Source organism: Cebus imitator, unplaced genomic scaffold (genome assembly GCF_001604975.1).
Source record: "Cebus imitator isolate Cc_AM_T3 unplaced genomic scaffold, Cebus_imitator-1.0 Scaffold201, whole genome shotgun sequence".
In the NCBI taxonomy this organism is placed as follows: Eukaryota; Metazoa; Chordata; class Mammalia; order Primates; family Cebidae; genus Cebus; species Cebus imitator.
Genome location: NW_016107516.1, coordinates 2,332,312 through 2,346,405, shown reverse-complemented (window position 1 = coordinate 2,346,405; position 14,094 = coordinate 2,332,312). Strand labels below are relative to the sequence as shown.

Sequence of the window (14,094 nt, the reverse complement as noted above, 5' to 3'; positions counted from 1 at the left end):
TATCTTCATTGATATTTGATATCATTTTTTTTTTTTTTTTGTTTTGTTTTAACATTTTACCTCCTATACCTTTTAATCTTTTCTTGGCCACCTGGAGATAAAAATTATTCTTCAGCATCTACTGAATTAAATAAACTGAACACTCACCTTTACTTAATAAGAATACATTTTAGAGGATCTGATTTTACTTTTAATTTTTTAGTGGAGAGAATAGCATCCCTTGCCTGTATATGTATTCCCATTATCTGGAAAAGCAAGTGTTGAACAAATGGGAATACTGGAGCTATGGTGTTTGTCACCAGCATCTTGGATATGCTGGACAACGCTCTCTGAAATTCTCTTGTTTCTTTGGGATTTCTGTAGCAATGTACTGAGAAATGGTAAACCTCAGGAGCATTTGACCAGGAAAATGTTATTTAGCATTCTTGAGTTTGGTTTCTCAGCTCTATAGGTCCAGACTTCTTGGGAGCAACTAGTCTGTGGATAGGCACACAGATCATCACATACATGTAATTGTTCTTTACATGTTAACTAGTATATTCATTAATTGTGGAAAATATCTGGGAACTAAGAACTATGGCTGGTCATATGTAAAATACACACAACTCTTGATGAGAAAATAAGTACTTATAAATGGAATTACAATAGTGAAGAGTCTCAGATAAAACAGTGGGAAACCAATAATTCTGACTGGATATTTTCACCAGGCTGTTAAAGAAAGTATCATCCCCCAAAGAACAAACATAGTATTGAAAGTAAAATATAACTAGCCCTGTATCTAAGTTCTTTGCTTTCATAATACAGCTACTTGTTTCATTTCTTATTTCAATACAATTTTAATTTAAAAATGTGTTGGACTGAGACTAAGGAGACATCATTTCTAATTGTGCCATTAACTATTTTCCACTTCCTTGAACCACTGAGTGCTTGATTTTTCCCTCTGTCAAATGGCAAAAATAAGGCATGCCCTACCTATCCTTAAGATTAACTCAATAAATCAAAAAAAAAAATTAAGAAAACTCTTTACAAGTAAAAAGCAGGATATTTATATTAAATGGTTTCTGTGGCTGTTACAAATAGTGTCTTACATTATTTGGGGAACAGAAACACCATGCAGACCCCCTTGAGCTTTTCGCGAAACAGACTATTCTTCTCTGGCCTCTGTTTGTTGTAGCTTCTTCCTTCTATTCTTTGCTTTCCATTTAGCATTATTTTATTCTGCCTACACCGAGTTAAGATTTCTCTTTTACAGAACCCAGAATCCAGACTTGGAACATTAGCATAGTCCTAGATCCTTAAGTTGACCTAGGAGTATAGCCAGAAGTTTATAACATCTCTACAGGAGATAGCCCATTTATAGTGCACATTCTAACACAACCTGTATTAAAAGTAGACACTGCCTTCTATTTATTCAGTTAAAAGTGGAGAAACTCTTTTTTGCCAACTTATGTTATATGAACGTTAGTAAGATGTAAGGAGTACCAGTTTCTTCAGAATTTGTAAATAACCCTTTTTCTGTCTTTACCCTAGAGAACATTTACCTGCTCACTAAACAATGTATTTCCCAAAGCAAATATCACATGGTTTATAGATGGAAGTTTCCTTCATAATGAAAAAGAAGGTAAGGAAATTAATCAGTTGAAATAAGTTAAGCACAAAATGAAAGAAAACAAAGAACATTAGACATTGTAACTGCCCAAGTGGATCTTGGCATTTAAGAATAATTCTCATTCCAAGAAAAACATTATTCTGCCTACCAAATGTCATTTTCTGATGCTTCATCTGGCTCCTCCAAGGGGGTGGAGTATAACATCTTCCAGAATGAAAGAAATACAATTGATTTAGACAAATAACATCCCAACATTTTATTTAACTATTAGTAAAAGAAATATATGAGGACAAAAAGTTTAAATCTACATACATTTATTAAAACATTTTCTGTCTTTATAACATAGCTACCCGTTTTTCCATGTCTTTCTTATTTCAATACAATGTGTTCAGTTAACTTAGCACCACTGCTTTAAATCAGTCAATAAACAATTTCTACCTTTCCATGGAGGATCTAGGACAGGTGTTAGTGGAGCACTAGAGGAGGCGTATGTAAAAGAGTTGGCTCCTTGACAAGGTACATGCTCCCCAGGAGGATTACAAGTTCCTGGAGGAGGAACACACATCAAGACAAGCTCAGGTTATAATTCACAAAGCCTTTTTTTAGATGGAGCCTCGCTCTGTCACCCAGGGTGGAGTACAGTGGTGTGATCTCAGCTCACTACAACCTCCATTTTCCCATTTCAAGCAATTCCTCTGCCTCAGCCCCCTGAGTAGCTGGGACCACAGGTACATGCCATCACACCCAGCTAATTTTTTGTACATTTAGTACAGACAGCTTGGTCTCAATCTCCCGATCTCATGATCCACTTTGGCTTCCCAATGTACGGGGATTGCAGGCATGAGTCACGGCGCCCAGCCCCAAAGCCATATTTCTATAGGTAGTAACCATGACAGCTTCTACCAGAATTACCTCAGCTGCCCCTGCTTGAACAACAGCCATTCATTCTCCTTTCTTCTGAGTCATTATTCCTCAAAGTTCAATCTGTCTTCAATAAACTGAGTCACACAACTCTCTGAATTATTTTTAAGTGATAAAATTGAAAGCTTATATTGATGAATGTATTGATCACTTGATGTATTTTAGACTATTACTGGTTGTATTAGTTTAAAACAACAGTTTACCCATAACAATGACAGAATGCAATTCTAAAAATACATTTAAAAGTTATTATAGGCCAGGCGCGGTGGTGCACGCCTGTAATTCCAGCACTTTGACATGCCGAGGCAGGCGGATCACCTGAGGTCAGGAGTTTGAGACCAGCCTAATATGGTGAAACTCCATCTCTACTAAATACAAAAAATTAGCTGAGTATGGTGGTGGGCACTTGTAAGCCCAGCTACTTGGGAGGCTGAGGCAGGAGAATTGCTTGAACCCAGGAGGCAGAGGTTGCAGTGAGCCAAGATTGTGCCATTGCACTCCAGCCTGGGCAGCAAGAGCAAAACCCTGTCCCAAAAAAAAAAGTTATTATAAATATACTATCCTGTTAAATAAGCCCTGCATAGGAAAGCACCCAGATTTGTTGTGCCCATTATTCCCAAACAAGAGGTTAGATGGTGTGGTCAGAACTGCACCAGCACACAACTGCATTTAGCTATTACTTTGGTAAGTAATTACATCAGAATTGGTGTTAAGAATCTTTAACGTGAAAAAGCTGTGAGTATCCAGAAAATTCTGACATAGACTGATAGTTGGTTTTACATTAATTTTCTGCTGCCTGGTATGCAATTTGGAGGTTGTACTGTCATAACAGTTTAAAACAGAGCTTGATTCCTAAATAAGACTCACAGGACCCAAAATGGCAAATCTTACAAAGCTACCAAAGATTACAATATGCATCGTATTCTATCCTACACTTACAGTGAGGAGTCCAGAGAAGTCAGATATGAGCTCCTTCGTCCTCCCTCTCTAAGGGCCACAGCGAGACACACATCCTCTCTCAGATCAGGGACTGATACATACACAGAACAGCTCAGAAGTGGGAAGTCCAAAACAGAGTCCCAACTGAGATTGCTTTCTATTTTACCGGTCACTTAGGTATATTCCTGCAACACAACCAGACTCCACAGCAGAGCTCTCCCAAGGTCTAACTTAGACTAGGTGTGAATTATCAGTCTCACAGTTGTCAACAAACAATGCTGATGAGCTGGGATAATCTGCCCCAAAACATTTTGGAAACATGGTCACAAATAAACCAACACTATTAATTAATATGTTTATATCCTGACCGTGGATCAATGACATGCAGCAACTTGTGCAAACAGCTCAAGTTAATTCCAGATCTGTTGAAACTGACCCTCACATCAGAGAGGCTGTCATTTGACCACTTTAGACTCTATATTACCATAAATTGATCATGCCATGCCTTGGCATTATGGTATGGCTCATACATAAAATGTTAGTGACTAACCACGTTCTTATCTGTCTCGTAGGAATATATATTACTAACGAAGAGAGAAAAGGCAGAGATGGATTTTTGGAGCTGAAGTCTGTTTTAACAAGGGTGCATAGTAATCAACCAGCCCAATCAGATAACTTGACCATTTGGTGTATGGCTTTGTTTCCAGTTCCAGGAAATAAAGTGTGGAACATCTCATCAGAAAAGATCACTTTTTCCTTAGGTGAGTTGTCTAATAAGATCATGAAGGATTGGCCAAGACTACCATAAATCCAGAACATCTTTAATGGGAACAAGTAGAATACTTATTGCTTCTATCATGTTTTAATCTCAGAAAACCTTCTACATAAAACTATTTTAAGTTATCAAACATTTTTGACAAGTAGGACTCCAATGAAAAGAATTCTTCAAATGAAAAGAAAATAGTTGATTCCTGTTTTCACAAAGCATTTCTGCTGAATACAGCAAATCTTCTGTTCAAATTTTATTCATAACTCTTAAATAGCTAGAATTTTTGTTAATCCATAACATAATGAAAATTAATACTAATACTGATGATCAAGAAGGATTTAAAAGACCCTAAAATTCCTTCTCTGCCATTAAAAACATTTTCGTTGTATACAACATATATACTTTTAATACTTAGGAATGTATAAGATGTGTACAATAAAAATACCATAAAAATAGGGATTGTATCTTAATAATTGTTGTATCCCTAGGTTCAATCACAGTATTTAGCACACAGAAGACTTTTATAACTTGAAAATTGATATATAGGATTACTCTAGTTATTACATCATTTGACTAGCCAGAACATTTACTACCCTGAACCAGGTGAAATGGAGATTTTACTACATAACTGAGAACTAACACCTCAATAAATACATTGACAACAGATATGCCGAAAGAAAAATAGAAGTAATGACAACTGTCAAATATTCATATTTAAGAGTAACCTTATAAAATGTAAATAGATTTGCAAATCATTATAACAACTCTATAGGAGCATTAACCTCTTTAACCACATTCTATTTTCAGAGATACCATAATCTGTAACATACTCATAAAAACACAGAATAATTTTAGAAAGAAACAGTTTCTCTTTCTTCCAAGGGCACCATCCGCATCTTGGGTTCTGCCCAGCTCCTTCATGAGTGCAGTGGTTGGTCACGAAGAAGGTTGTATACCCAGCACAAATCTATCCCCACTACTCAGAAGCAGGTGTGATTCTGATGCTGGGGCAGTGGCTTCACTCCCGTAGCCCTGCCTGTGTGTCTGTATACGTGTATATGTATGAACACATCATGCTGTATACTTTGAGTTAATCATTCAGAAATTGTGATGTATTTAGACTCAAACAGCCTTACTCAACTTTACCTAATTCCCTCAGGAATAAGACAGCTCCTTCCAGGAAAGCTGGACATGATAGGGCTGCAGTCTTGGAACCATGTGGAGTGTAGCTGATTCTCACATCGATTTGTCAGTAGCTTTGGCAGAATCTAAGGACTAATCTAAAGTTCAAATCCCTAAAGAGAACCCTATTCCCATCATAGGCAGAAACATGTCTATGTCTGTAAAACTAATAGTTTCTGATGTTAAAACAGTGCTTGATTTCAACATCAGAAAATAATGAATACCTTTTCAGGTAATAGGAAGAATACTAATTCTGATACTGATAACATGCCATAATTCCATTTGTATAGGGCAGACGTTGATGTAGCATAATTTTAGGCTCTGAATGGGTGGTTAAATTGCCAAATAAGTCTTCATGCTTTATGATCAAATATTAAAACAATTAATCTTGAGGAGTTCAATTTCGCAAAATTATAGCTTACATTCTCATCCCATTCTGGCATATATTGATGTGACTGACTTAGAAGACGCAGTCAAGGCTCTATAAAGCAATGCCATCACTGTATTATATCTCCCTATTGTTGCAAGCTCCTAAACACTTACTTCAGAACGTGCTCTCTGCCTATGGTGGTATTGCTGCATGCTTTACGATCTCTGGAGTCAACTTCTGATGTGTGGTGCAAGAGTCATTGCCTTACCAAGCTATTATTGTTGACAAGATACTGAGATGAAGACACAGAAAAAAAAAAATCTGCCATCCCTGAGTGTTAAATTAGAGAAATGCTAAGAATATTACATAGCAGGAGTTTTAGTGACAGAAGGAGAGAAGTTTTGCTCTCTTTGCTCTCTTTTGTTTCCAGAAAAGGGTAATAATGTTGGAGACTGTGAGGTAACACCCACTGAAGTGCTTCCTTCTCCACCTATACCCAGTCTCCCAAGAAGCTCTAGTGCTCAGTGACTCCTATTCTAGAAAACTCAGAAAGGGGAAGAGATTAGGGTTAGGGTGATCAGTGGCTCTTCAGGCAGCTCTCTGTGCTCCAGGCTCTGCAGACTTCCCATGATCCACAGTAACTACCACTAAGAAAAAAAAACCTTTCAAAAATATCATGGACCAGGCACAGCAGCTCACGACTGTAATCCCAAAACTTTGGGAGGCCGAGGAGGGAGGATTGCTTAAGTCCAGAAGTTCAAGATCAGCCTGGACAACATAGTGACACTTTGTCTCTTCTAAAAAATTTTAAAAATCAGCCAGGCATGGTGGCGCATGTCAATAGTCCTGCTTACTCGGGAGGCTGAGGTGGGAGGATTGCATGAGCTCAGAAGACTGAAGCTCCACTGAGCTGTGATCATGCCACTGCACTCCAGCCTGGGCAACAGAGCAAGGCCTTGTCTCAAAAAAAAAAAAAAAAAAAAAAAAAATCTTGCCCTGCTAGCCTGTCAAAATGTCTAAAATCGTAGCATTGCTGAGTCTATTTTTGGCAGATTTAAAGAGCTAGGTTTTGTGGGTTTTGTTTTGGGGAGTGGGTAGGAGATAGTTTGTCTCGTTTTCATCTGAAAGTTGAGTGCAATACCTCCTGGAGTGGATAATGTTTGGGTTGTCATCACCTTTAACAAAGATTTGTTTATTAAATGAATTTCTGACTGTAGCTGTTGAGATCAAGACCTTTGGGATAGAAAGAGTTAAACATTGACAGGTTGTATAGGTGTATGTGTGTGTAAATATGTGTATGCATCTTAGCATATGAAAAGAGGAGTAATAAAAAGATATCTTAATAGTGGAACAGGAGGACCACTGTGTATTGGTGTGGAAGACCCCAGACAAATACTTCTTGTTTCATGACACCCCTCAGTGCAGCTGGCCTCATACCCGTGACTGACCCTCCCTGAGAGTATCAACTGAGAGCTTTAATATGCATATAAATCACCCAGGGATCTTGCCAAAATGCAAAAATTCTGATTCAGTAAGTCTAGGTGGGACCTGAAATTCTGCATTTCTGACCAGATCCTAAAAGAAACCTATTCTGCCGGTCTATGGACTATATTTTGAGAAGAAGGGACGTAGCAAGCCCTTGGATTTGTCTTATTTCAGGTGGACAAGATAAGGGCTGATAGAAACTCTGAGGAAACCCCAGAATTAAGCCAGTTGCCCTGTGGGACAGACCCATGGCTGCTGCTGCCCATGAGGATGGTTCTGGGAGCCCTTCCAGGCCTCCTCAAGTGGACATACCCAGGAACAGATGAAGTAGCTTTAGGCAGCAGCTTACCCTCTTCTGACATTATGGTAAATGCAATGATCTGGAATCTGGCAGAGGTGTTTCTGGTAAATTCTGCATTTGAGTTTTGGGAAACTATTTCTTCTTTTTAGATTTTAATCACTATCTTCATAGCCCTTGAGTTTTGTTTTGACCAAGGCAGAGTTTCTATATTACCGTCTAATCTAAAACTAGACAGATTTTTTAGGCCCCACATTTTATATTGAAAGCTGTGTTTCACCTTTGTTACATGGCAAAGTGCTCATCTCAAAATGTCTTATAGTAATATCTTCTTAATGCACTAGGAGGCAGAACACCTCGGCTTACAAAATCACTTGGTGATGAGACATGGCAGAAAAGTATCCTAAAACTGAAATGTTCAATCAATGAAAAATAAATGTTTCCCACTGTGAAAACTGAGCATAACCTACCAATATCTTCTGTTCCAGGAATTGGCAAATTGGCAACATTTTTCTGTAAAGGGCCAGATAGTAAATATATTTTAGGTTTTGTAGATTGATTAATTTCAATCACAATTGCTCAACTCTGTCGCCTTAGCACAAAAGCAGCTATGGACAATATGGGAAAAAAAAGGGAAAAACTGTGTTCCAATAAAATTTTTATAAACATGATTTCACTGTAGACCATTGTTTGCCAACCTCTATTTTAATCAATATACAGAGAAAAACATCTAGGCATTTATTTTCTAAGCCAATGCCCTGTCTTATTAAGGTACCACTTTGGAAGATACTGCTTATGATCCACCAGCTGTCAGACCCATACTTTATGCTGGTGGGTTTTTGTTTTCGGTGTTAAGAATAAATTTGCATGCACTGATTAATCCACTTCCATTTGCCAGAATCCATAAATACAATGCAGAGCAAAACAGTGACTTCTCTTGAGGGGCATACACAATGACACAGAGTGATAAGGCGCTTGCTAGGGTAAACACAGAGGGATGAGCACATCGCAAAGATCCCCGGCCTTCCTCAGCTTGAAAAGGTACATTCAGGGAAGTCTGCAGATAACAAAGTGCCAGGAAACCATATAAACTAAGACCAAAAGGTCCTAGAAGTCACAGAGAGAATATTATGCTTGAGAAATTGGGTTGAAATATTCTTATTGGATAGAGGGTATGATTTGAGAGAGATGGAAGAAATGATAAGCAAAATCAGGAAATGAAATTGGGAGTGTAATGAGATCCCAAGTCATAATTAGACTTGTGTGTCATGCTGAAGAGTTTAAACTTATTTTGGATGCATGAAGAAAATGGATGGCCATTTTGTTAACCTATCCATATACTTCCCATATAACTGTCCTCCATCTCCTCAGAGATTATTTGCACCAAAGCATTCATATAGTAGTGGATCAGAGCCAGCTATGAGCACCACACAGAGCCAATGGCAATAGCAATGCTACCAACAGTGAGAATAGAACATACATGCATCTAGCTTAGAAAAACAGATTCCTCCCACTGGGAAGAATGTGCTATCAAGCACACTGGGCTATGTGCTAGCAAGTGATATAACGTAAGTAAAATATACTTGTCCCTTAAAGTACATTACAGAATAGAACCAGTAGTATAATTAGTAATTAAATATCCAAATAATGGATATAGTTCATCAGATGTGTAACACTGTATCCAGTGACATTTTATCTACAAAAATCATAAAATCTTCTAATTTTAAAATCATCTCAGCACATTTAAACATGTTCCTAAAGTCAATAGAGCCTTCTGGCATTTGTAAATTGCCTTCCAAATATAACTGTTTTTTAAATACAGTGATGGAGATTTAAGGAATTGACATAAATATAAAATATAAGTAAAACAACATTCTAGCTTCTATTTCAACTCCCCCAATACATACACACACACACACACACACACACACACAGAAAAAGTTGTAGCCAAACAAAAATATTATGACAAAAGCTGAAATTTTAGAAAGCATAATAGTATTACAAGTTTACTAATGTTACATGCAAATGGATAGTTTCATCATTGTTTCTACTCTTGCTGATATAAAAATTTTTGTGGGTTTATGGATTTTGTAAACTGCATGATTACTTTTCAAACACTCCAAAATATTAAATGCTGTATTAGTTTTACTAGGTCTTGGTTAAGTGTAACTTTTTCCAGGAAGCCTTCTCAGACCTCCTAATCTTTACTAGTGATCCTTCATTGCACTCCTGTGGCCACCTATACTTCCACTGCCACGGTACTCAACACAATGCTTGGCTGCCTTCTTCAGGCCATAGGACCTTAAGGACACTCCCATGTCTTTCTCATCCATCATTATATACCACAACCTTGAACATAATAGGTCCCCAATATTGATTTGTTACATGTTGAATAAATAAAGGAAAGTGGATTTAGGAACTAAGTCAATATTTTATCTTTCTGTTATAATATTTTGTTCATTATAAATATATTTCTAATCCTTTCAGGTTCTGAAAATTCCCCAACAGACCCTCCATTGAGTGTTACAGAATCTACCCTTGACACCTTACCTTCTCCAGCCAGCAGTGTATCACCTACAAGTAAGAATGTTTTCATACTGAGCTATTAACTTAACCAAGCAGATTGATAAAGAAAAATTTTCAGCAAAGTTGCATGATTCATGCCTGTTTCTCGGCTGTAACTTTTTTTTGGCTGAAATTAGGTTTTTATTTTTTAACAGCTTTATTAAGATATAATTCACATCACGTAATTTGCCCATTTAAAATGAACAGTCTAATGGTTTTTAGGATGTTCACAGAGTTGTGCAACCATTACCACAGTCAATTTCAGAACATTTTCATCACCCAATAAAGAAACTCCCAAACATATTAAAGGATTATTCTCATGGCTTCAAGAAGTTAACACAGCTTCCAAAATCCTTTACTTGAAGCCCTGGGAAAATCAAGGTCAATAAATATTCAGTGAGGAATTTAAACTCCGCATGTATTATTAAATAGGTTAATAAATTGACAGTCATCCTCCAAAACAATGTTCTCAGTGAGGAATTTAAGAGATTGGTTGTAAATGGCGATAGGCCAAAGGAGGTTAAATCCTTTTAACATTCAATGTGTTCTGGTTCAAATTAATGTTGACAAAGTTGACTGGTGAGGATTATGAATTCGCTCCTCCCATCTGAGGCATCATTAATGGAGGTCAGCCTGGGTCAGCATTACTATGACAAAGGAATGGCAGTGACTCTCAAAAGCTGTCACTGATGCAACAAATTATGAATTCCCATGTCTGTGGCTTTCGTGTCTAACAAAGAACCATGGTGACTCTCTAAAAAAAAAAAAAAAAAAAAAAAAAAAAAAGCTTATATTCTATGTGAATTAGAAGTATGGCTCTCATTTCTCATTTAATTAAAACTATCAATTTTAGCTCAAAATGAGAACTGAAAATGGAATAAAACAAAAGCAGTCAGCAGGAATGAACAATTCCTTTACCTGGTAACCTTTGGCATCCAGCCTGCAGTCACTGTCACAAGTTGCTACTTCTCAGAAAATGAAGTGGCAGAAAAGCTTGCAAACTACCCATCAAAAGTTTCACATCCATCTGAATTTTTTATGTTCTTAATGTTTTGTAATTTTTCTTTTCTTCTTTTCTTGGAGCCTCTTTTTCTTCTACTTTTAACTCACCACCAGTAATAAACCACAGTTAATTATGGCATTTTTCATTCAATGAGTAATAGCATATTCAATAATAATAAAACCTTAAATCTTTCTAGTATCTTGTATATTAGTTATCCACTGCTGCATTAAAAATCCCTCAAATTTTAGCAATTTACAAAACATGTATTGTCTCATATGGTTTCTGGGGGTTAGAAATTCAGGAGTAGCCTAGCTGGAGGGTGCTAACCTGGGTTCTTTCATAAGGTGCAGTCACACTGCTGGCTGGGGCTTCAGTCATCTGAATGCCTGATTGGAACTAAAGAATCTGCTTCTAAGCTCTAGCATATACTTGGGAGATCTCAGTTCCTCACCACATGGTCTTCTCTATAGGTCTGCTTACAATATCACAGTTGGCTTCCTCCAGATCAAATAATTCAAGAAACAGAGTGACTAAGTCAAAAGCCATACTGCCTTTTTACGGCTTAGTCTCCAAAATTGCATGTCATTACTTCTGCTTTATTTTATCTACTAGAAGTAAGTCTCCAGGTCCATCTTATACTCAAGGGAAGAAGAATTAGGCTCCACTTATTGAAGGAAAGGGTATCAAGAATCTGTGAAAAAATTAAAGCTACCATACCGTCATTTAGAAGTGTCTGCACATAAAATGCAATGTGGTTTGATATTCTTTACTATGAGTGGTAGACAGAGCCAACATTATTGTTCCCACTTGCCAGATGAGGACACTGAGACACTGAGAGCTTAAGTGATCACATACCTACTAAGTGACAGTGTTTTGCATTCACACCACAGTCTTATGACTAAATCTAGTTCTCGCCACATTAGATACCATTTTTTCTCCAGTTGGTCTAAACACACCATAAGAACAGGAACCATATTTGTTTTGCCTTCTAGAAAATTCTTAGCACAGAGGAGGCAGTCAAAAACTGCTAGTTGAATAATTAATGAAAAGAATGAAAGAATTAATAAGAATAAGGTTCTTTCACTATGCAGATGTCATTCAATAGACTATTTAATGCTAAATAAAAAAGATAAAAATATATTTCTGCCTTCAGAAAGGTTGCAGTCTACTTAGAAGAGAAAGTAAACATACATAAAGATAATAATTCAAAATAGCAAGGTGAAAAGTGGTGTACCTTACAGAATTAAAATGCTCAGGGAGAGGTACAAACCAGTAAGTATTAGGTTTTGAAAGTTCTTTATGAGTTCATGTGCTCAGAAAATGTTACCTAGGAGAAATGAAATAACTTGACCTTTGAAGTATGTATTGTATATATTTGACTCAGTGGAGAGCTTGAAAGAACATTCTAAACAGAGAAAACAGTGAACAGTTATTATGTGCAGTGACAAAGATGTTTATGGGCATTTGAGAAAGCATCTGTAGATAAGCTTGGATAAAGAGGTGGCATAGTGTACCAAAAAGCAGGGATGCAGATTGGAAAATGCAAACTAAACAAAGCCTTGAGCCCCAGCTTAAGGACTCCAAATGCCATCCTTTATGAAATGGGGGAAGTACCTCATTCAACTTTATTTTAGGAAGAAAGTGGTACAATTTAATCATCAGATATTTATTGAGCACCCACTATGTATCAGGTACCCTTCTAGGTGCTGGGAATACAGCAATGAACAAAACTGAAAAAAAAAATGTCTTCATGGCATTTATATTCTTCTAGTTAAAAGCAGGCATGAATTTCTTCTGGTTGAATTTTTATAAGGTTAGTCTACATACACTAAGTGCTTATAACAGACCAAACACAATTCTTACTTCTGTGACAAAATTTTAAGCAAGAGAAAGCAGTTGTTACACTTAAGAAGCCTACAGTTGAATATACGTTTAGTATTAATGAAGGAAAGAAAGCAAAGTCAAGTAACATATTTGTTTAAAAGCAGGGTGGGGAATGCTATCTGGTCTACTATCACACTAAGACGTCATAGTTGGGAGGTCTGTGCAGAATCACAAGACCTCTATAAAACAAAGTCCCACCGCATTGGACCTGAGGATTGTGTTAGATAAGCGGTTGCCAACCAGGGTAATTTTGCCATCCAGAGGACCTTTGACAGTCCCTGGAGACATTTTTGGTTGTCACAGTGAGGGTGGGAGGGTGCATCTAGCATGTAGAGGCCTGGGATGCTGCTACACATTGTATAACACAGGACAGAAAAGCCCTCACAACAAAGAATTCTTCGGTTCAAAATGTCAGTAGTGCCAAGGCCAAGAAACCCTGTTTTAGATCAAGGTTTAGGTGTGATTACAGTAGGAGTTGCTTACTTTACAAAATCAAACCTGGATTTCTGTCAAGATGGCAACAATAGATTATGTTTGGAATCACTTTGTTTGACTTTGTATGTCAAAAAAAACTCATGTTAAACCAGTGGCAGATTATGTCTAAATAAACTTATCTTCTCGGAATAGTCACTGAATTATTATTGAAAAATCCAGATTTTGTCTTGGCAGATTAGAGGGTAATTGCAAAATGATACAATGACTTCCTGCCTCAGAAGCTGGTAGGATTCACCTTTGCATGCTTTTTGAAAAAAGGAAGTGAGATGAAGCATGTCCTGGAAGCCAACTTCAAAGGCTATGGTTTCATTCCAAATTCTAAGATGTAATGAGCTTTATAATCCAGTCATCATTACAAAGCTGCATGTTTGGCTGCAGGCATCCAGTTCTTAATTTTTCCTCAATGAAAGGATATTTTTTAAACAAATGTTGGAGGTCATGAAAGCAATATTCTTTAACGAGGAGAGGAGGGCTTAATAACCCATAACAAACTGTAAGAGTTACCCAGGGAAGCCCAGCTCAATTCAGCCTGAACCAATTAGTGTTTGCCGAGTCCCAATTGCATTCTCAGTGC

The 14,094-nt window shown here is 37.2% G+C and overlaps 1 protein-coding gene and 1 long non-coding RNA gene across 4 annotated transcripts in view; one reads left to right on the top strand and one right to left on the bottom strand.

Annotated features, from left to right (window-relative positions):
* Positions 1-14,094, bottom strand: part of LOC108317398 — a 320,387-nt gene that overhangs the window by 239,716 nt on the left and 66,577 nt on the right. The gene's annotated exons all lie outside the window — the stretch shown is intronic.
* Positions 1-14,094, top strand: part of CD96 (CD96 molecule) — a 104,088-nt gene that overhangs the window by 44,765 nt on the left and 45,229 nt on the right. The window contains exons 6-8 of the mRNA XM_017547832.2: positions 1,531-1,621; positions 4,042-4,230; positions 10,061-10,153. Coding sequence (XP_017403321.1) covers positions 1,531-1,621; positions 4,042-4,230; positions 10,061-10,153 — 373 coding nt within the window. The remainder of the gene's footprint in view (positions 1-1,530; positions 1,622-4,041; positions 4,231-10,060; positions 10,154-14,094) is intronic.